The 21,612-nt window shown below is 36.8% G+C and overlaps 1 protein-coding gene across 3 annotated transcripts in view; it reads left to right on the forward strand.

Moving 5' to 3' along the window:
- Positions 1–18,826, forward strand: part of AP1G1 (adaptor-related protein complex 1, gamma 1 subunit) — a 77,523-nt gene extending 58,697 nt beyond the window's left edge. For all 3 annotated transcript variants that reach the window (XM_008581026.1, XM_008581029.1, XM_008581027.1), the window contains 10 exons: positions 2,199–2,321; positions 2,741–2,830; positions 3,415–3,542; positions 4,785–4,889; positions 5,575–5,716; positions 5,911–6,037; positions 10,353–10,460; positions 10,590–10,750; positions 13,176–13,274; positions 14,639–18,826. In XM_008581026.1, coding sequence (XP_008579248.1) covers positions 2,199–2,321; positions 2,741–2,830; positions 3,415–3,542; positions 4,785–4,889; positions 5,575–5,716; positions 5,911–6,037; positions 10,353–10,460; positions 10,590–10,750; positions 13,176–13,274; positions 14,639–14,740 — 1,185 coding nt within the window. In that variant the 3' untranslated portion in view covers positions 14,741–18,826. The remainder of the gene's footprint in view (positions 1–2,198; positions 2,322–2,740; positions 2,831–3,414; positions 3,543–4,784; positions 4,890–5,574; positions 5,717–5,910; positions 6,038–10,352; positions 10,461–10,589; positions 10,751–13,175; positions 13,275–14,638) is intronic.
- The last annotated feature ends 2,786 nt before the right edge of the window (positions 18,827–21,612 follow it).

Consider the following 21,612-nt stretch of genomic DNA (forward strand, 5'->3'; position numbering starts at 1 on the left):
TTTTTTTTTTTTTTTTTTGGCAGCTGGCTAGTACAGGGATCTGAACACTTGACCTTGGTGTTATCATGCTCTAACTAAGTGTGCGTTACTGGCCAGCCCTGACTTTGTGTTTCTTAACAGGAGTGAGCATCCCAATCACCTGTGATTTTTTTTTGTTGTTGTTTTCTTTCCAAAATACACATGGTTATTTAATACACATGGCCTGGTCTTAGTCTTGTAAATCAGATCTACTGTTCTGTTCAGCAATGTAGATTGACCAAGATTGGCTGATATTAGGCACAGCTTCTACTGGTTGTATGTGCAGTGCAGCCTGGTTAATGATACCCGTAACAAGACCAAGATTTAGTTTTCCAATAGGTTAAATAGCTTTGCTTTCTTCTGTGGTTGCATAGTATCTCAGATTCTGCTAGTCAAGGGGACATTAAAAAGAAGAGTTGTTTTTTTAAAAAAGCATAGATAATTAAGTACAAAATATATCCCATTCCTGGGACTAATGTTGGTTTTATATTTGTAAACACTACTTTTCTCAAAGGACTGTGTGATGTTGTAAATAAACCCATTTTTGAAAAGTTATTTATTTAATTCCTTTTATCTTATTTAATGGGCCCTTTTGAACTGTTTAGGTATTTATGTACACCCCTTTTTTCTTCATACCCCAGAGTAACGTAACTACTGTAGCTTATCTATATGATTTTAATACCAGTGTTGGGGAGTTGTGGGAAGGGAGAGATGGTTGTAATTAAGTTCCCAGTGAATGTGCTTATTAAATTTTTGAAATTTTAGGCCTTATCTGTTTTGAGTAGAAAAAATCTTTCTTGAAATTCTAAACCTTTATATTTTACTTTTGATTTGGGCAAAGAGAAGATTTTACTTTTTTTTCTTTATTCACAGTTACAAAGAAGATTTTACTTTTTTGATAAAATTTTATTTTATTTTACTTTTTTTATTCCTTTTTGTCTTTTTTACTGACCGGTAACGGGATCGCAACCCACGGTGTCACGCCCATACCAGGGACTGGCAACGGGATCGCAACCCTTGGTGTTGCGCCTGCACCGCGCTCAGCCAGTGAGCGGGAACCGGTCTCCACGTGGGATCCAAACCCTTGGCGGGAGCACCTCCGCGCTCCCAAACGGCACACACTCCAGTGCGCCACCGGGCCGGCCCATTTGATAAAATTTTAAAACTTACAGTCTTTAAGTAAAACTTTGAAGTTTGGGCTGCTTGTGAACCTGAGAATGGGAACCAAGTTTATCCTTTAGGGTGTTTTGTAGTACCGTAGTCTTCCCATATCCGTGGGGGATACGTTCCAAGACCCCCAGGGGATACCTGAAACCATAGATATAGTACTAAACCTTATATATATATATATATATATATATATATATATATATACAAAACCTTTTTTTCTGAAATCATGACTTAATAAAAACTAGAAATTTAAAAAGCAAATCAAAGCTTCTATTAAACAACTCTTGAATGAAATAAAATATAAGCAAAAATTAAAGAATTTCTGAAAAATAATGATAATTATATGAGATGAAAATATCTCATGTAAGAATCTATGGAAATAGATTTAAAGCAGTAATCAAAGGAAACTTTATAGCCTTAAACACTTACATCAAGGAAAATGAAAAGCAAAAAATAAATGAATTAAATCCTTAACTGAAAAAGCTAGAGAAAAACAAACAATGGAAAACTTAAGATGGGAAATAATAAAATGAAAGCAGAAACTCATAAGTCAGAGAACAGAAAAACAGTAAATCAAAATAATATTTTTAAAAAATCAGCAAAATAGACAAACCCCGCACTGGATTCTATACCACATACAAACACAAATTGTCTATTATAAGGGACATTACCAGGATAACTGATGAAACTGGAAAATACACTGCAAAGTTTAATTTATAAAATTGGACACAGTAAGGGATTAACAACAACAATAATAAAATAGAACAATTATAACAATATACTGTAATAAGAGTTATGTGAATATTGTGTTTTTCTCTCTCAAAATATCTTATTGTGATGTACTCACCTCTTTTTGGACCATGGTTGACCATGGGTAACTGAAACTGCAAAGTGAAACAACAGATTAGGGGGAACTAGTGTAGTCTTTCTTTGAACAGTACAGTAATAATAGCTTACACTTGTTATCACTGCCGTGTGTTTCTAGGGGTAACTGTCTGTACTTATTTTAGGCAGGAAGTTATGTTCGTGATGATGCAGTGCCCAATTTGATCCAGTTAATAACCAATAGTGTGGAGATGCATGCCTATACTGTCCAGCGCTTGTACAAGGCAATTCTTGGTGATTATTCTCAAGTAAGTCCTTTATTTGCCTTTCTTTCTACTTTAGGGGGAAAAATTACCCTTTATTTTCCAGGTACAGATTGAGCATCCTTATCTGAAAATCTGAAATTGGAAGTGCTCCAAATCCAAAACTTGTTGAGTGCCATCCTGACACTCAAAGGAAATGCTCATTGGAGCGTTTAGGATTTCAGATTTTTGGATTAGGGATGCATAACTGGTACATATTCTGCAAATATTCTAAAATCCAAAATCTGAAATACTTCTGGTCCCAAGCATTTTATATATGGGATACTCAACCTCTGTGTCCTTATTACTAACACTGAAGATGTACTCAGTTTTGACCGTTATGATTGGATAACCTATGATTTGTATTAAGTATCTTTGGAAAGAGTGAAGTCCTTGCTTGACAAACTACAACTATCTTTTGACAGCAACCTTTAGTACAAGTGGCTGCGTGGTGTATAGGTGAATATGGTGATCTTCTTGTATCTGGCCAATGTGAAGAGGAAGAGCCTATTCAGGTACTCCTTGTCACTCCTGGTTAAGAAGGGGGAAAAATAGTGTTTTTGGTTATAGGAGGGCAGTGTTTAAACAGGGAGTTTAGGTTGATTCCTGGAAAATTTTTTTAAGTAGTAATACTAGAATTATATTGATAAACTTGCCATTGTTTGAGGAGATGGAACTTATTGGGCCATTGTGAGATCGGAAAACCACTTTATTATTGTTTCTCTTACCCTGTGGCTGATAAACAAGAAGAAATGAAACATGTATCCATGTTTTCATTTGCTCATTAAAAGACTGTCTTTAGGGAAAGTTGGGCAAAAGTACGTGAAATCTATATTTTTTTCTTTTCTTCCTCTACTTCTCACATTTGAAGCTATAAAATGCTCAGTCCCCAGTCGTCATTTTCCACTTCTTTTACCTCCTTCTTACCTACTTCTGGTTGATGGAACAGCTTGGACAGTTACCCTGGCAAAGCACAGGCTGTTAGATACTTCTGTAATGTTAGGATTGTCTTTCTGGTGACATCCTCTGACTTGATATTAAATTTAGATGTTTACTGTTACCATTTGTTCTACACGGTCTTTTTTTTTTTAATCCCCAGGTGACAGAGGATGAAGTGTTGGATATTTTAGAAAGTGTCCTAATCTCTAATATGTCCACCTCTGTGACACGAGGTTATGCCCTCACTGCCATTATGAAGCTTTCTACTCGATTCACGTGTACTGTAAAGTGAGTATTGAAGAAAAGTAGGGTGAATGAGTCGTCTTGTAATTTTTAAAAACCTTTTATTATTGAGGAAAATTTCAAGCATAGACGAAAGTAGGGAGAATAGTAAAAGGAATTTGCATTTGCTTATTACCCCACAGTCACAATTAGCAGTTCACAGTTAAGCCTTAATTCATCTCCAGTTTACTCCCTCATTCCTTCTCCTCACCATGGATTATTTTGAAGCTAGAAAGTTATTTCCCCATAGAAGGGTTTTGGTTTATTTATAGTATTTTGAAATGTCTGATTTGGAATAAAACTGTAAGTGTTTTGGTGATTAAATCTTTAAATTCTGTTCACTGGTATTTTGAGTGTAAAAGTTGATTCTTGGGCTGGCCAGTGGCTCACTTGGGAAAGCATGGTGCTGATAACACCAAGGTCAAGGGTTCGGATTCCCATACTGGCCAGCTGCCAAAAAGAGAAAAAGAAAAGTTGAATCTTGGATCAGTTTTCCAGCCAAGCATATTTAAGGCAAACTTAGTTCTCTTAGACTTTCTACTTCACTTTTTTTCACCCCCTCATCCCCTTTAATTGTAAGGTCTTGAGGAAAATGGGTTTTTTTTACTTTCTAAATTGTGTAGTAGAAGACTTTGGGGCAGGGGCCGGCCCGGTGGCGCACTGCTATAGTGTGCCGCTTGGGAAGTGTGGTGGCGCTCCCGCCGAGGGTTCGGATCCCACATACAGACCGGCCGCTCACTGGCTGAGCGAGGTGCGGGAGCAACACTGAGGGTTGCGATCCCATTGCTGGTCCCAGTCCAGTACGGGCGTGACACTGAGGGTTGCGATCTGTTGCCGGTCACGAAAAAAGACAAAAAAAAGGAAAAAAAAAGAAGACTTTGGGGTCAACATTCTAATGCTATGATGCTTTTGTTGATAAAAGCTTATTTTAAAGTTATTAAAGAAGAGAACAGTACAAATTTCTTGTGGTCAAGTAATAATTGGTACTTTTGTCTAGCAAATTTTAGGGTATGGGATGTTTTACAGATGAAAATTTGGTATTACTATTAAAGAGGTATAAAGGTGAATGTCGGATGAATGGCTGAATGAAGATAAAGAAAAGGTGTGTTGTTTTTGAAAAATTATGTAAACTAAGAAAAGATGAGTATTTCAAAATTTTAACCAGAAAACTCTCGTTTAAACATTCTCTCTGCTTGTTTATGAATTTTCTTTTGGGTATTTGATTTTGTTTGTCATTTTATCCCATAGCCGAATTAAGAAAGTGGTTTCCATCTATGGAAGCAGCATTGATGTGGAACTCCAGCAGAGGGCAGTAGAATATAATGCACTTTTTAAGAAATATGACCACATGAGGTGAGTGGGGGAAAAAAACTAAGCAATACATGTGCCTCTTAGCATCTTTGATAAATTGTTGTGATAATCTATAAAGGAGACTCATTCCTTGTGCTTTATTAACTGGACCTCACAACCGTATTTAGTTCTAATTGCTTGACTGCTTCTGTTTTGTCCATCTTCTATTCTGCCTAGCCTCTGAAGAAAGAAATTAACCATGTTCTTTCATTCTACCCTCCCCACCCCCCTTTTTGGTATGGAAAGTTTGCCTCATTTTTCATTTTATTTGGTTAAGAAGTGGGAATTGTATTTTTTCAAGAGCAATAATCTTATTCAAATTCCACTACTATTAACATTTTGGTGTTTGTCTTTTTTTTCCTTCTGCTATGTAATATCTTCTTGTTTGGAGACTGTTAATACCTATTAATTTACCTTTCTTTCATCCTAATCTCTCTACCACTAAAATATGAATATATGCTTCGGAATTTAGGTGGACAGTTTGTTCATTCAAGTTTCTTGCCTGCTCTTAATCCAGCCAGGAGTTTAGGCCATGTATTCTTGTAATCCACCTTCTATTTTAGTGTATGTGTTGGGTGGGGAGGGGAGATGGCTCTCTGTGTTTGGCTTCAACATAGTTAATAGTGATTCTTCTGCATAGGGAATCTAGGTTAACTGCCTAGAATTTAACCACTTCAGATTATTCTAGGTCTGCCCTACTTGAGAGAATGCCTGTCATGGAAAAAATGACCACAAATGGCCCTACTGAGATTGTGCAGACAAATGGAGAGACAGAACCAGCTCCACTAGAGACCAAACCACCACCCTCTGGGTCACAGCCCGCCAGCCAGGTAGCCTTTTACTTGCTTATCTAGGGTTCCTGATGATCTTGCAGTTCCTTATAGCTTATGTCTTAGCTGATTCCCTTTAATGTTTCTGGATTGATTGGTGATTCCCTTCCTCATTTTTAAGTATTAAAAGAGCTTTGCATTCGATGTAGATTAGATAAACAAATAATGAACTGAGGTGTTTTTTCCTTGTTTAGGCCAATGATTTATTGGATTTGTTGGGAGGAAATGACATAACACCTGTTATTCCAACTGCACCTACAAGCAAACCAGCTTCTGCTGGTGGAGAACTTCTTGATTTGCTGGGAGACATCAACCTTACAGGTGAGGCCAGATGGAGCTATTAAATGCTTGGATAGGGATAGAGGTCTTGGGGAAAAACTACACTGAACATAGACTTTCCAGCACCTGAATCAATTGAAGATGAGAGAGGCTGAGACGCAAGAATAGAATCTTCACAACATCTGGGATATAAGTTGCCATGCTAATACTCTAAAGATAATTTGTAGGGATTCCTTAAAGGCTAATTTTTAATTTTGAGAGAATAAATTATTCATAGTATTTTTAAGATAGAATGGACTTTCTCTTTCAGGCCCGAAAAGGATATATATATGCCTGAATATGCCTGAAGTGATCTCTGCTTTTAATTAGTGTCCCAAGATATAGCTTTTTCTAGGTTTCTTTCTACTCACAGTTAGTTTTCAATAGCTATGGCCGTTTGTAGAGAGATGTTAACCTACTACTTACCTTTCTTCCTCCCCCCTTCCACCCTTCCTATTATTAAAGCAACTGAAGGAGAAATTGTTCATAATTATAATATTCAAACATAACTTTCCATTTGGGAATATTTTTTATTGTCTTTGTTCATGTGCAGTAGATATTTGTAATTGATGTGTTCAGCAATATTATGAATGTGAGTCCAAGAGTATCACTGTAGTTTATAATTTCAATTCTAAATCGCAATGTAAAGTATAGCTGAAAAGTCGAAGTGCCTTCTTTAGAAGTATAATGGAGAGTTAACAGCATACATGACCGTGAGTAGAAGACAGCCATAGGATAAGAATGTTGGATGGTCAGGCTGAATGATTTCTTCTTAGAGCTTACAATTTATTTCTGTGTCTTAACAAAACATAAAAATGTAAGTTGTCCTGTACTTTTGAGTCATTTACAAATAGTCATTTTCAAATCCTCAAAGTCAAAGCTATACTGGATAACTGGAAAAGCAAAAACATGCCATAGCTAAAACATAGTGCACATTTCATTTAACATATTAGTATTTCCTTGTTAGTACATAGTCTTTTTTTTTTTTTTTCCTTTCTTTTTGTCTTTTTTCGTGTCTGGCAACGGATCGCAAGCCTCAGTGTCGCGCCCGTACCGGACCGGGACCGGCAACGGGATCGCAACCCTCGGTGCTGCGTCCGCACCTCGCTCAGCCAGTGAGCGGGAACCGGTCTGTATGTGGGATCCGAACCCTCGGTGGGAGCGCCACCGCGCTCCCAAGCAGCGCACTGTAGCAGTGCGCCACCGGGCCGGCCCCATAGTCTTCATAATTAAAATTTTAAATGGCTGTCTAATATTTTATCAAGAAATTTGCACTATTATTTACTTACTTCCTTACTGTTGGGCATTTTATTTCTAGGTTTTTCTTACCTAGTTGCCTCAACAAATTTTATTATATCAATTTGTCCTTATTTTGAATTTCTTTCCTAAAGGTACTTAGTCTTTCTGAATCTGGTTAAAATAGGATGATTAACACTTATCTCATAGGATATATGTGAGGACTGCTGACCCATTCAGTGCATGACACATGGTAGGCACTTGGTAAATATTATTTACCTTTTCCTCAGTTTATGTGGCCACCAGTTTTGCTGTACAGTGATAAGCATTGTATGAGGGTACTTCAAAAAGTTCATGGAAATATTTGTGTTATCTTTTAATTCTGTTTTTCCATGAGCTTTTTGAAGTTTCCTTGTATATTATTTTTAAAAAGCTCTAATAGGTGAGAAATTGGCCCTATTATTTTGTTGATTTTTATTTTTTTGATCACAGGGAATTTTAATATTTATCTACATATTTGCATTATAGACTGATTTCCTTTTTGAGTATTTTTTTTGTATCCTTAACTCATTGTGGAATCTTGCTGTTTTATTTTGGTTTTTTTCTTACTTTCTTGTTTTCCTAATGTTATGTGTAAATGCAAAATGATAAAATGGTAAAAAGCCTAGATTTTCTTTTCCATGTTCATAATGTGTTTTAGACATGTTTTCTTTTCTTTCTTTCTTTTTTTTTTTTTGGTGGCTGGCCAGTAGGAGGATCCAAACCCTTGACCTTGGTGCAATTAGCACCACAGTCTAAACCAAGTGAGCCAGCTGGATAGCCTTTTCCCATTTTCTTTACATTTTTAAGTTTAAAAATTTTGAATTCTAGATTCTTTAATCCATCATTACAGTTACATCCTATTGTACACTAATTTAAATCAGTGGAAATTCAGAAATAGATTTAGCATGTGTTTTTTAGAAGGTTTGGACCAGTGAGTTTCTGTTGTTTCCCCCAAACACCTTACTGTACTTTTACAGGTGAAAAAAGCTAAAATTTAGGGGATTTGGGAATCCATATGCTGCCCATATATCTTGAGTAGCCTTTGATTTTCTGTGAACACATTTCTAAAATTGTTTTTTTTTTTTTTTTTTAAAGACGACTGGTAAGGGGATCTTAACCCTTGACTTGGTGTTGTCAGCACCACACCCAGCCAGTGAGCCAACCGGCCATCCCTATATGGGATCCGAACCCGGGGCCTTGGTGTTATCAGCACCACACTCTCCCGAGTGAGCCACCGGGCCGGCCCTTCTAAAATTGTTTTGAAAATGAGAATTGGTGGGAAAATTACTAGATTAGATTTATAAAAACTACAACTGTATGAATATTTCTTTGTATACATTATTGGTAATCTGCTTGACTACACTTGATTTGCATTTGTTTCAGCTTCTTGTGCTTTGTTTAGGCATCTGTGTTTCTACCTTCTTTGTTAATTTTTAGTGTGTCCTTTTTTTCCCTTGCTGTTCTCTAGTATCTTTTTTTCCTTTTTTTAAAAAATAAAAGATATTCCAGCCTTCCTTTATTTCATTTTGTTAATTCTTTTTTAACTGGTATATTTTCAGTTAATTTTATAGGTGGTTTGAAATCTGTTGAAATATAAAATGCATTCTCTTTATTTTGCTGAATTTTCTTGTATTCTTACAATCTTGATTTCTCTCAGTTCATGGTCATGTTTTATGACTTGTCTTCTATTGTATGATCCTCAACCTGTTCTTATTTGGAAGGATGAAATAAAAATAGTAATCTCGCAATTTCTTCCCCCCACCCCACTCAATACCACCTTTCCCAGGGTGTCTGTGCTTTAAAATTTTATTATGCAATATTTACCATCTGTAAAATTCAATTAAATGCCTGGATTTACCTGGCTTGTAAAATAAAATATTATTAAAAGGTTGATGTTCTCTATGTATCTTTCCCTTATTCCATTTCCTCTAGAGGTACCAACTGTCTATATTAAAGCAGTGTTTCACATTGGTGTTTCTTATTCCTGTGCATTTCTTGATACAGTGTGTAGTATTGTTTTGCCAATTTTTTACCTTTTTAGAAATGGTATCCTACTGAATGTGGGGTTTTTTTTTGCATTTCGCTTTTTTGCTCAACATTGTATTTGTGAGAATAATCCATGTTAAGTGTATTTCTAGTGAATTCACATTTTTACTGTTGTATATGTGTAGTATTTTACTGTGTCAGTATACCACAATTTACTTACCCCTTATCTTGATGTTGGACATTTTAGTTGCTTCTAATATTTCACTGTTGAAATTATTTTGCTGTGAACACTTTTCATATGTGTCTCCCTGTGTGCATATGCAAGAATTAATTAAAAGCATTCCCAAGAAATGGAGTGATTCTCAACTAGGAGAGATTTTGCCCTCTAGGGGATGACAGTTTTTGAAGATATTTTAGGTTGTCACTACTGGGAAGATGCTACTATCATCTAGTGCATGGAAACCAGGGGTGCTGCTAAACATCCAACAATGAGCAGTGTTTTCTAGTTTGGCTGCACCAGTTTACATTCTACAGCACAGCTTAAAAGTCCCCACTGCTTCATATTCTTACCAATATATGTTGTATTATCAGACATTGAAACTTTCATCATTCTGATGGATGTGTAATACCTTACTGTGGTTTTAAATTCCATTTCCATCATTACTGGTAAGACTGGCATATTTTCATAGGATTTTCTTTTCATTCAGGTTCCCTCTTCCGTGCATTGCTTATTCATATATTTTGCCAGTTTTTAATTGGGTTATCTTTTTCTTACTGATCGTGTTCCATGTACTTATCCATACATTATTGTATAGCAAACATTTTCTCCTGCTGTGGTCTCTTATTTTTTTCTTATGGTATTTTTTTAGTGAACAGAAATTACTCATTTTAAAGTAATTGAATTTTTAGTTCTTTTCCTTTATGGATTATGCTGTTTGCATCTTCTTTAAGAATCTTTTCCTTAACCTGAGATCGTAATAATTCCTCCTGTGTTTTCTTGGTAAGCTTTGTTATGCTGACTAAAGTTAGCTTTCCATTGGAATATTTCTTTTAGGTGCTCCAGCTGCTGCTCCTCCCACTGCCTCAGTCCCACAGATATCTCAGCCCCCCTTCTTGTTGGATGGGCTTTCATCACAACCTCTCTTCAATGACATCACTGCAGGTACAGTACTGTTCTTACCATCATTACATGGAGCACTGAGCATTGAGAGGTGGTTATTGAGGAACCACCTAATAGTTCTGCAAGCATTAGGCTGACTACAGTAAGACTGACTGTCCTGTACTTTCCCAGGCATCCCCTCCATTACAGCATATAGTAAGAATGGCTTGAAGATAGAATTCACCTTTGAACGGTCAAACACCAATCCCAGTGTCACAGTGATAACGATACAGGCCTCCAACAGCACAGAGCTAGACATGACGGACTTTGTTTTCCAGGCTGCAGTACCAAAGGTACTACGATGTCTTCTTTTCACTTGATTAAAGATTGGCTGTTTTTTTTTTTTTTCCATGCATTTAGTAAAGGTTATATCTTAACGTTTAGAGATTAAATTAAATTTGCAGATCTAACTCAAACTAATGATAATGTAACAATCATGGTTCATTCAAGCATGTCACTTTCATTGAATAATTTTTACTTGTTCACAAGTATTCTTATGGTTAGTATTGTAGGATAAAGAAAGCAAATTCTAATCGTAGTGAGAGCAGAATTCTACAAGGTGGTTAGTTAATGCTCAGGGCATTGAGGATAGGTTAGGCTTTGTAATACAGTGGTAAAGACCTAAAAACACAAAATCTAACATAGAATAAAAGTTAATTAAGAAGGGACTTTGTCTGTTTGGTATTATCGTCTAGTCACTATATCAGAATTAAAAATTTTCATCTCTTGATATGTAGGTGAGAGAAACATTCCTCCTTCATTAATATCTACTTTACTATTTGTATAGTGACTGGTTTAGACTAAACTAACCTAATCTTTGTAGTGACATAAATTATGGCATTCAGACAACACACTTTTGGAAATTGAACATGTTTTCTTTGTGGTTACTGCCGAGTTTGCAACCTTCTTGGCTTATATTTTTTAGAAACCAGAGTAATATAGATGTTTTAAAATCAGTAGTATAAAGGGGTTAAGAACTACTAGGGAACTCTGGAGCCATTCTGTTTGAATTTCAATACTAGTTGTATGACATGAAGCAAGTTATTTAACCTCTGTGCCTCAGTTTTTTCATTTGCAAAGGGGAGGGGGGTAATAATGATAGCTACTTCATAGGTTGCTTGAGTAATAAACAAATTTTTTGTGCCAGGCACTGTTTGAAGCACTTTTTATGTGTTCAGTTCTCAGTAAATGTTAGCTGCTGCAGCTTAGGGTTTTACACTTGTTAGTTTCGGCTGCTGTTCTAGCAACATATCACCTCAACTCTTGATGTGTGGTCTTATTCTTGGTGCTGTACTGTGTAATGCATCATGACGATATATCTTGAACTTCAAAATGTCATATTTCATAGATTCTATGTACTGTTTTCACTTTTTAATATCTCTGAAATTGGGGTACATTTTAAAATTGATACCTTGTCATAGTTTAATGGACAGCTTCTTTTCTTTCTTAGTGATACATAAAATAGTGATGTGGATTACAGTTGATGGAATCTTTTTTTTTTTAAAGATGACCGGTAAGGGGATCTTAACCCTTTACTTGGTGTTGTCAGCACTACACTCTCCAAAGTGAGCGAACTGGCCATCCCTATATGGGATCCGAATCCACGGCCTTGGTGTTATCAGCACCACACTCTCCCAAGTGAGCCATGAGCTGGCCCAACTGATAGAATCTTACATTTTCTGAAATATCGTAGTTATGAATAATATTTTAGATTACATAATTTATCTTGACAGTAGAATTATGAATAAGACCCAATATAATTAATCTGTGCATTAGGATTGAATTTTTGCTGTTGTGGTTTTTGGCCATAGAGAAGACTACTTCCTGCTTCCCCCCGCCCCTCGCCCCCCCATGTTTCTCTTTTTAAAATATTTTAGAAGACTAATATCCTTTCTGGAAACATTGAAAAAATCCTAGTATATAGAATAGCTACATAATACAGTATAGTTTATCTAGCTTATAGCAATTTCATCTCTCAGTCCTGTAAACAAACAAACAAAAACCACCACCAGCCCTCAACAGATTATGGTGTTTGGCTTACCTAGTTCTATTGCTATATACATGCTAGTTTTGCAAGTATGTTTTCTGTCAGGGCCTTGTGTCCCTAATGGAGCGATCCTGATGTGTTCCACTTACATATATTAACAAGCTGGCTCTTTCAGGGCTTTCTTTCACCTCTGTCATGTAGGAGGAGGCCTTGACACATTCCAGATTGTGCAGGCTTTTGAAAGCAAAAGTTCAAGTCTCTGGGTCCGAGTCATCCCAATTATACAAGAGCGTAAAGGCCTGTGGTTGGTGACTATGTTGGTTTGTTATTTTTGGAAAGCTTTTCTGTTAATTTCTTTCTGGCTTTTTTTAAGCCACAGACATCTGTTTTTTACTTTCATAGTTGATCAGTTACTATTAAGTGAAGTTGCCAGAGCAAGAATTGGTCACCTTTTGAAAAGTGGTAGGCTAAAATTCTTTCTGTAAGAAAGGGAAGAGTGGCTCATTGCTAGTTTTCATGATCAAAGACCTAACAATAGATTTTTACAAATTCCATGTTGACAGTCAGCTCACATACTATGAATTGCTATATGAAAAACAAATAGTGGGCAAAGCTTAATAATAGTTTAATCTGTTACTTGAACTATCATCTTGGTGTCTTAACTTTTTTATTGAGATTTCTGGTATAGCATTGTATATAACTTTTTCAGAATGCCCTTTCTTTCCCCCTAGACATTCCAGCTGCAGCTTCTGTCCCCAAGCAGCAGCATTGTCCCGGCATTTAATACGGGGACCATCACTCAAGTCATTAAAGTTCTGAACCCACAGAAGGTGAGTAGCACATTTGAAGCTAATATCTGAGCAAGGTATATATATTTTCTGAAATAAAATTCTGCTTTGTTTCTCTGGGTTTTTCTGACTCATAGAAAAGGAATCTATGAAAATGCATGGTCTAACTTTCTTATTCTTTTATAGATAATAAATGTAGCTCTGAGATATCAAATGGCTTAGTGGTGTCTTATTAAAACACAACTTAAAAATATTCTCTATTTAGAGGATTAAAGTTCTAGTTTGGGGAGGGGGGAAACTTAGATATTTTAATGTACACACAAGTTGAAATCTGAAGTAAGAGTATTTGTTCAACCAAATATCCGCATTTACTGCTGTAATTATTAAGTATGGATAGCAAAAGTGGTGGCATTTTAAATGAAGCAGCTAAGTGAAAATAGTTTTAGAAACTGAAATAAAGCAATATTTTTAATATATCTTCTCAAGGAAGTGAATTGACTCTAGTTAATAGTAATTAATTGACTGATTTTTCAAACAGATTTTGAAAACGGTTCAGAGAATTTCTTTACCTTGAAAGATCTCTAGTACTTCCTCATAAATACCAGTATAATATCCTCTTTTTATAACACTTTGCCTTTCCTCTGCTATTCACTATATTTTGCGCTTCTGCTTACAGCATAAGCACAAATTCCTTTGAATATCTGATAAGAGTAAACGTTTTCCTACTACATTAATGTTTGAAATATGCCACATAAAGTAAAAATTACTTAATTATTGAGTTCTCTTAAAACTATTGCTGTTACCTGTGAGTTAACTTTTTTTTTTGTACCTTGGGAATGAATCAAGTTTATGTTCACATTTACTATAGGTTTCACAGACAGAGCAACAGTATATCTGAATGTAGAGCGTAAGATGAGTATGTGTTTACCTCATTTTTCTAGAGACTTGGATACAAGGGTTGAATCTTTTCGAAAAGCACTCAGCAAATATTACTAGGAAAATGCTCCGCGTGGGTCTGTCCTTTTAAGGTAGTTGTTCTAGGATTGAAGCCAACCCTGTGTTCTGGAGATGCACTTCCTCTACTTGATGGCATGACTTTGGCTCCTTGGCTCAAAGCTAGAGTACTAGGTGGTATTTTTTTATTGTTGTTTGCCTGTGTGTCATTTTAAAGAGACAGTTTTGCTTTAAAGTAATTTTGGGGGGCTGGCTGGGTAGCTCAGTTGGTTAGAGCATGGTGTTGATAACACCAAGGTCAAGGGTTTAGATTCCCATACTGGCCAGCTGACAATAAAAATAAAAATAAAATAATTTGTTGACCCCTAAGATTAAAAGTCTCTTTGTGGACTGGACAGATTCTGGAGATTTTATTTCAGTGTATAATTTCTGATTCTCTTTTTCTCTTATAGCAACAGCTGCGAATGCGAATCAAACTCACATACAATCACAAGGGCTCAGCAATGCAAGATCTAGCAGAGGTGAACAACTTTCCCCCTCAGTCTTGGCAATGAGGGTCCGGCGCCATTCTCATTCTTATCCCACTCAATCAAAGGAACTCTGGGAAGGAGGTTGTGATTGCTGGCAAGTCCCCCCAACTGTACCTTGGGCATGAGGAGCTGAAGAGAACTGTTGAGGAGGGTTTTCCTGAAGTTATTGCTGACCTTTGAAGCATTGTTAAAGACTAATGTCCTCTCCACTGTTGAGGCTGGCTGCTTCTGGAGGCTACTTTGCACTCTTCCTCTTCTCCCTTTTCCACACTTCTCCACCCCTCTCACATTTACAGCCAGAATCAACATTCCCTGGGCCCCTGAGGAAATAAACAGCTGATCTGGAGGAGAGGACTGGAATTCATGGCGAGAAAACACTCATTCTGTTTCTGCAGCAAAGAGTTGCCCCTTCTTTCTACTGTTGTTTCTCTGTGGACTGGGCAAGGTGAGGTATTTATTCCTCACTAGCTGGGTTACCATCTTCAGGCGCTTTTTACATCTGGCATTCAGAATGGAAATGTAACAATGGACATTAGGGAGCCCTGCCTTTTTCTACTGGTTCCCCAATGTTTGAAAGAGGCATTAGGCTCCTGGTAGCCTTTTCTGTGCATTGCTGTATACACAAAGACACACACATGTATGTATGTTTGCTATCAAGAACTGGTCAGACCTTGAGAGGTTATTTGTAAACACTGGACAGATGCGGTTGAAGAGTTTTTGTTGAGATTTGGCATGAAGGATATGGTGCTCTATTTGTATTAGAAACTTCTAAGGCTCTTCCAGCTCCCTTTTCTCTCCATTCTTTAGCTATAGTCATGAATACTTTCCATGATTTTCAAAATTGATTCCCCTTAAAGTGCAAAGTGGACTTCTAAAAGATATATTGATAGTTATTAATGACCCTATTCCCATCACAAATTTTAAAATTTCTCCTAAGCCCTTAATTTGCCTGTTTGAACTGTGGTAAATGGTTAGAAAGAAGAGTTCACCAGTTTTAAAGATCAGACTCCTTAACAAAAGAACCTTTGCCCATAGGAAGAGTGCGTATCATACTCATCCTGGAGCATATTGGAGTCATCTTTTCCATTACTCCAAACCTCCCTTTTTATTTCCTGAGCCTGGCTTGGACCTTGGCATTCCGTTTGAATTCCTTCTTCTAACTGGAACATTTGTGTTGTATCTGTAACACTGGCACTGAAATAAAGACCACACGGTTAAAGAAATCTTTCCTATATTGTACTTTATGGTGTTGGAATGAAGCCTTGTAGCTTCCTTGCCCCCTATGTCAGAGGAAGTCTTATGGACACCATAGAGTAGGAATGTTCTTTCCTGAGTCTGAGAAATTGGTGTCTCGAAAGAGACCAGTCTCATGAATAACTGCATCAAAAGACTTGAGCTTTCTAAACTAGTGAGAGTGCCGAGACTTTTTTAGAAAGAACCCATGTGTTATCAAACCTTAAAATTGAGTTTCTGGAATGAGGTAAAAGTATCTCTCCTGTGGTACATGTTGAATGTACTATGTACGTTCAGATATATAGGCACCACGTCTTATATACTGAAGAAAAAAGAAAAAGTGAGGCCCACCTTTCTCTTAAAATGTTTGCAGTTGTTACTGTATTGAGTACAGTATAATGACTACTTTGGCTTCAGTCTTAAACCTGCATACATATGTCCTTTTTTTCCCTCCATTTCACCAAGCCTTTACTTAAAATCTTCAGTGTCTTGTCAAATCTAGCTCTGTATCAGATGCTAGACGATTCCTAACATTTGGCAAACTGGAGTTGAACTAAAGGCTTCAAAGGGGAGACTTTCTGGTCTTATTAATATATAAGAGCAAGATTTGCTAAAACTTATTCCACTGGGTAAATGGTTGGCTGAGTCAAGAACAGCATATTATCTCTTGCATAGTTTTCAGTAAAGTCAGTATGTACTAGTGCATATTTCAGACAACTGCTCTGCCTGTGCAATGAAAAGTAGTCTTTAAAGGTTTCTTTGCAGACTGATTTCATTGGATGGATACTTAATGCTGTGAAACATGATAGGATTAACATAATATTGGTGGATTTCTCTAATAGATTTTGTCTTAACATTCCTCTTTGTGTAGAGGCTTTATTTTCTCTCTCATATTTGTAGCTAACCAGCTCAGGTTTTTTTAGTTGAACTGAGTTGACTCTCTGAAGAAATCTCCTCAAGACCATGCTATAAGACATTGCTAGCTAATGGAGCTGGAAAGGGTCTACTCTACTGACAAAGCATCTCCTTGGGTGATCTTTTTGAGGCAGAGTTAATGAACATCCATAGCTTTGTCTAGAAGGAATAAGATAATGTGGCCTTAACACAAAGGGTGCTGTGTGGAATATGAATTGATTTTGGAGACTGAACCTGAGCACCATACTGAAGGACTAGCAGCTAGATAACTGCCTAGGATACTGATGGTTGTGAAGGCTGTTTCAAATGATTGGATCTTTGAAAGCTTCAGCGTGCCTTAGTTTCTAGGATCAGAATTAGTCCTCCTTTCACTTGGCCTTGCAGCTAAAAAGAGAAATCTCTTAATTTCTGTAAACACTTGCACATTTCAGTAATTCCTTTCCCAAGTATAACCATTCAAGGGGGAGCAAATTTGGATGGATTTACAACTTCAGAGGCATTATGAGGAAAGAACAATTTCCATGGCTGTTTTAATAACCCCAGATAAGTAGTGAGTACTCTTACTTCAACAGTTTCACATGCACTTGTTCCTCAGTCATCATTTCCCTCTTCCAGAGTGGTTTGTGTTCTATCCTCCCCTCACTCCCACCCCCTGGTAATCATAAGGGAGAATTCATTTAAGTAATCTCAAAAAACTGTGGGAAAGGTGCTCTCCCCGAGAAGCTTCTCCTACAGTGCTTTGGTGCTGTTACCTTGAGGTAGTTTGGACAGTCATGGAAGTTTTATGCCGTGTATAGTTGTCATCTGTTAATGTTAAGGTCTTTCTCATTTAAAGAAGCATTCCTCAATGTAACATTTGGGAAGGGATTCTTTCTCTTGCTAGGTTAAAAGTGTGGTTTGTACCTCTTGTTTGTCCCATTCATATTTGAAAATAGACTTTTAAAACTCTGCAGCACTAATGGTTTGGATATTTCCATCTACTATATGACATGCTTTCCGTGTTTATGTCCTAGAAGAGGTTGGAAATTAGAGAATACTGCTTTTGAGGTTCAACTTTATTATTTTCTGCATTGGAAAATATTTGGGCCATAAGAACTAGGGGAAAGCAGGAGTTTGAATGTGCATATTTTTTTTTAGTGAATGTATTTTAACCACAGTGTCCTAAACTGAGAGAACTAGAGAACAAAAAGTGGATGGATATTCATGAACTTTGTGGCTGGGGAAGCAGTTGCACATGTTTGTGTATTTATGAGTTTGGAAGATAGGGAGGAGCATTGAGGAGAGAATTGCTCAGCAAGTCCTGAAACTTAAAACACATTTGACCAGCTTTGGCTCGGGAGGATAGGGCTGCTTGTAGAACTGGAAGTGAAGAACTTTTTAAAGCAATAGAAGTCAGTGGGTCCCATCGACAGGGTTCTACGACCTGGAACCCATAGAAGAAAATGCTGAAGCAGCTTGCGCGGTTGCTTCATGAACTACGAAGCTGATTCTGGCTTCAAGGTGGAGCATTGGAGTGTTTTGTTTGTTTGTTTTTGTTTTTTTTAAAAAACCTGCAGTTGCGCTTTGTGTGTTTTGTTTTTGTGTTCTATTTGGGAGCCTCCTGGGAAAGAGCTTCTGAACTCTTTCTTTTGTGAACTCTCACTGTGTTCCTGTAAAGTCCCTTTTCTTGCATAATGTTGTACGTTACATTTTCATTAAGCCCCATCACATCTTCTTTACTGTAAAAATATTAAAAGGCTGTTTCCGAGTGGGACAGTTAATGAAGTTCTAATTATTGCAGACATATTTTTGAGATGTAAAAAAAATCTAAAATTAAATGATAAGTCTTAGAGGCGAGTGAGGAATAAAATGGATGTAAACATTTACATGGGATGCATTAGAATTCTGTGTGTATTGTCTTTTGGTTGAAACAAATTATGAACAGTGACTAATAATAAAAAGTCAATACTCAATGACTTAAAATTTGCTTCCTTCCTTCTTACAAGTGAATTAGAAGCCTTGGATGGATTCTTATTCCAGAGCTGTGAGCTAAACTTACTGACCTGTTAACGTTCCTTTCACACAGAAATCTCACCAAGAGAGGAATCTGAACAGTTAACAAACATGTAGGTGTTATATACTGTGAAAAAGTCTTAAGTGCAATTGGACTTAACTACAATATAATCACATCCATGTTTATCTTTTCCACACAGGTGAATTTTCAAAGAAGGCAAATCAAATCAAGGTGAAATATATATTAAGAGTGGTCATAGAGTATTAGTTATAAACTTCTTTTTGTTGATTGTTCAAGTATATCTGAGAAGAGGAAGGCTTGACCAGCCAAAATGAGTTATATTTCATGGTCTATTTTATATGAACTCTTATTATATGAATTCTTTCTTGGAGATTGGAAACTTTAAGTTTTCTATAACTCTGATGGTCCTGCCAGTTTCTTGATTGAGAAGGGGAGAGGGTGTGACAGTTCCCTGATTGAAAAGGGAAAGGGTGTAGGCCATGGCAATTATCTAGTTTATGCAGAAGTGCCCTTTGGCACTGTTTGATAAGCAACATATGTATAAACTTTCTGTATATATAACTAGTTAAAATTCATCTTGGTTTCTAGTATTAAATATAGTTGACACCTTCATCTGCATGTAATTAGATGAAAATATAAAAGCCACAATAGAAAAGTTTAACCAGTAATATGCTCCAGACATATACTTAACAATACATTGAATAGTATTCAGTTTGAACTTCAATTCAGAAGGACCAAATTAATTTTTATCACTTTTGAAGGTTTTCCATGCTGTGTCCTCGTCCACCCCATCCCAGTTCAGTTGTCCTCATATTTGAAAAACATAAAAATGTTCGAGGCAAAAATTCCTGCAAACCTGAAATCAGGTAAATACTGCCTGTTTATTTGGAAACAAAATAAGGAATAGCTAAATCTGTTCAACTTATGGTAGGATAACAAGGGATTTAGACGTAAAGATGACTGCGATCATCAAAGGAGTGGGAACTAGATACAAATAAGTAAGTATAAGTCTCTTATGGCTCCTCCACCAGAATCTAATAGACATGACATTTCCTTCTCCAGACTTTCTTCCCATTTTTTTTTAGTGAAATCAGGAAAGGCTTTTGGTATAAAGAAAGTGTGTGTATATGTCTGTGTGTGTATGTCTGCATGCCCCAGCGTACTGGGGAGGTGGAAATGGTATGCACAGTTGCTATAGAAAGGATACAGAGAGGAGGGATTCTAATGACTTCTTTGTCTCTTGGCTCGATCCCCTGATTTTTGTAATGATGAACCTGCAGTGAGGGCAGATGGGTTTCTGCACAAAAAAATCCCAGAAGAATTTATTTTTAGGGTTAGCCTCAGCTGTTTACCATTTCCAGAAATTATAGTTACATAACCCTTGGCATACATAATGCACACTGCCTTGAACTGGGGGAGAGCATGAATATGTGACCTTTGAAACAAAGTATAAAATGTTAATGGCAGTACATGATTTGAAAAGAAAACACAGAAACAACTGATTATCACTACTGAATTGGATCTTATATCACAGGAACCTGTAAAGGTAGCTGCATCATAAATTATCCCCTGAAACATTTGGGCTTGTGGCTTCCCTTCCCCCCATGTCCCCCCCCCCCCACTTTTGAAAGAGGTACTTCTGTTGCCAGTATGAAGTAGTAAATACATAACTTTTAGCATATGCTTTTATTCTGAATTGATGCTTTAGCCCACTGAAATTTAATTAATAGCATAATGAAAAAAACAGCCATCTACCCCTATTCCCCAGCATGAACTCAAACTTTGGTCCTGGGACAAGATCTTTCCCCTTTGGGTGATCAATCAATAAAGAACTACTCATGAGATCTGGAAAAGGTAATGTGTGATACCTTAAGAAACAGGCTTTTGGAGGGCTGGCTGGTTGTTCAGTTGGTTAGAGACCAGCCTTATAACCCCAAGTCACCAGTTCGGATCCCTGTACCAGCCAGCTGCCAAAAAAACTCCCCAAAGAAATAGGCTTTTAGAAACACTTTTTTCCTTATCACTGCCTGTCTGCCCTTGGTCAAGTACACTTCTGTTTCCTTATTAGTGCCTATCCCTCGTATACCAGTGTTCTTGCTGGAAGAAATTACCCAATAAGCACCGAAATAGGAATCCAACTACTTTGAGTATCTTTCTTGAAAATAATAGAAAGGTAGAAGGAAAACCTAGGAGTTGGACAATCTAAGAGCTTTTTTCACTTCACACCAAACTCTCAGAGACAATAATATTTAATGATTAAAATGAGACTAAGGGCTGGATGGTTAGCTCAGTTACAGCATGGTTTTGTAACACCAAGGACAAGGATTTGAATCCCTGTACTGGCCAGCTGTGAAAAAAAAGACCAAGAAATGAAGATTAGTAGAGATTGAAATGTTGTTATACACAAAGTAACTCATGTGAAGGGAAAAAGTAGTGACCGTATACTTTTGCAGAAGAAATGATTTGTTAAGAGGTCAGAACTTGCAAGAGCCAAATTTTGTTTTGACATTTAAAAAATCTCCAAATGGTTATATATCTGAGAGGGACACCAAGGGCCCTGTTAGGACTTAAACTCTTGCACTAAGCCTGCAATTAAATTATTCTACACATATAGTTGGTATGGACTAGGCAAGCTGAAGCAATGGATAATATGTGATACTGTTTTTACCAATTATTCAAAGGTCAAGAAATTGTTGGGTTTTGCTCTTTAATTCCATGCAAATTGCTTGAGATT

This window comes from Galeopterus variegatus, unplaced genomic scaffold, assembly GCF_000696425.1.
Source record: "Galeopterus variegatus unplaced genomic scaffold, G_variegatus-3.0.2 Scaffold2236, whole genome shotgun sequence".
Lineage (NCBI taxonomy): Eukaryota > Metazoa > Chordata > Mammalia > Dermoptera > Cynocephalidae > Galeopterus > Galeopterus variegatus.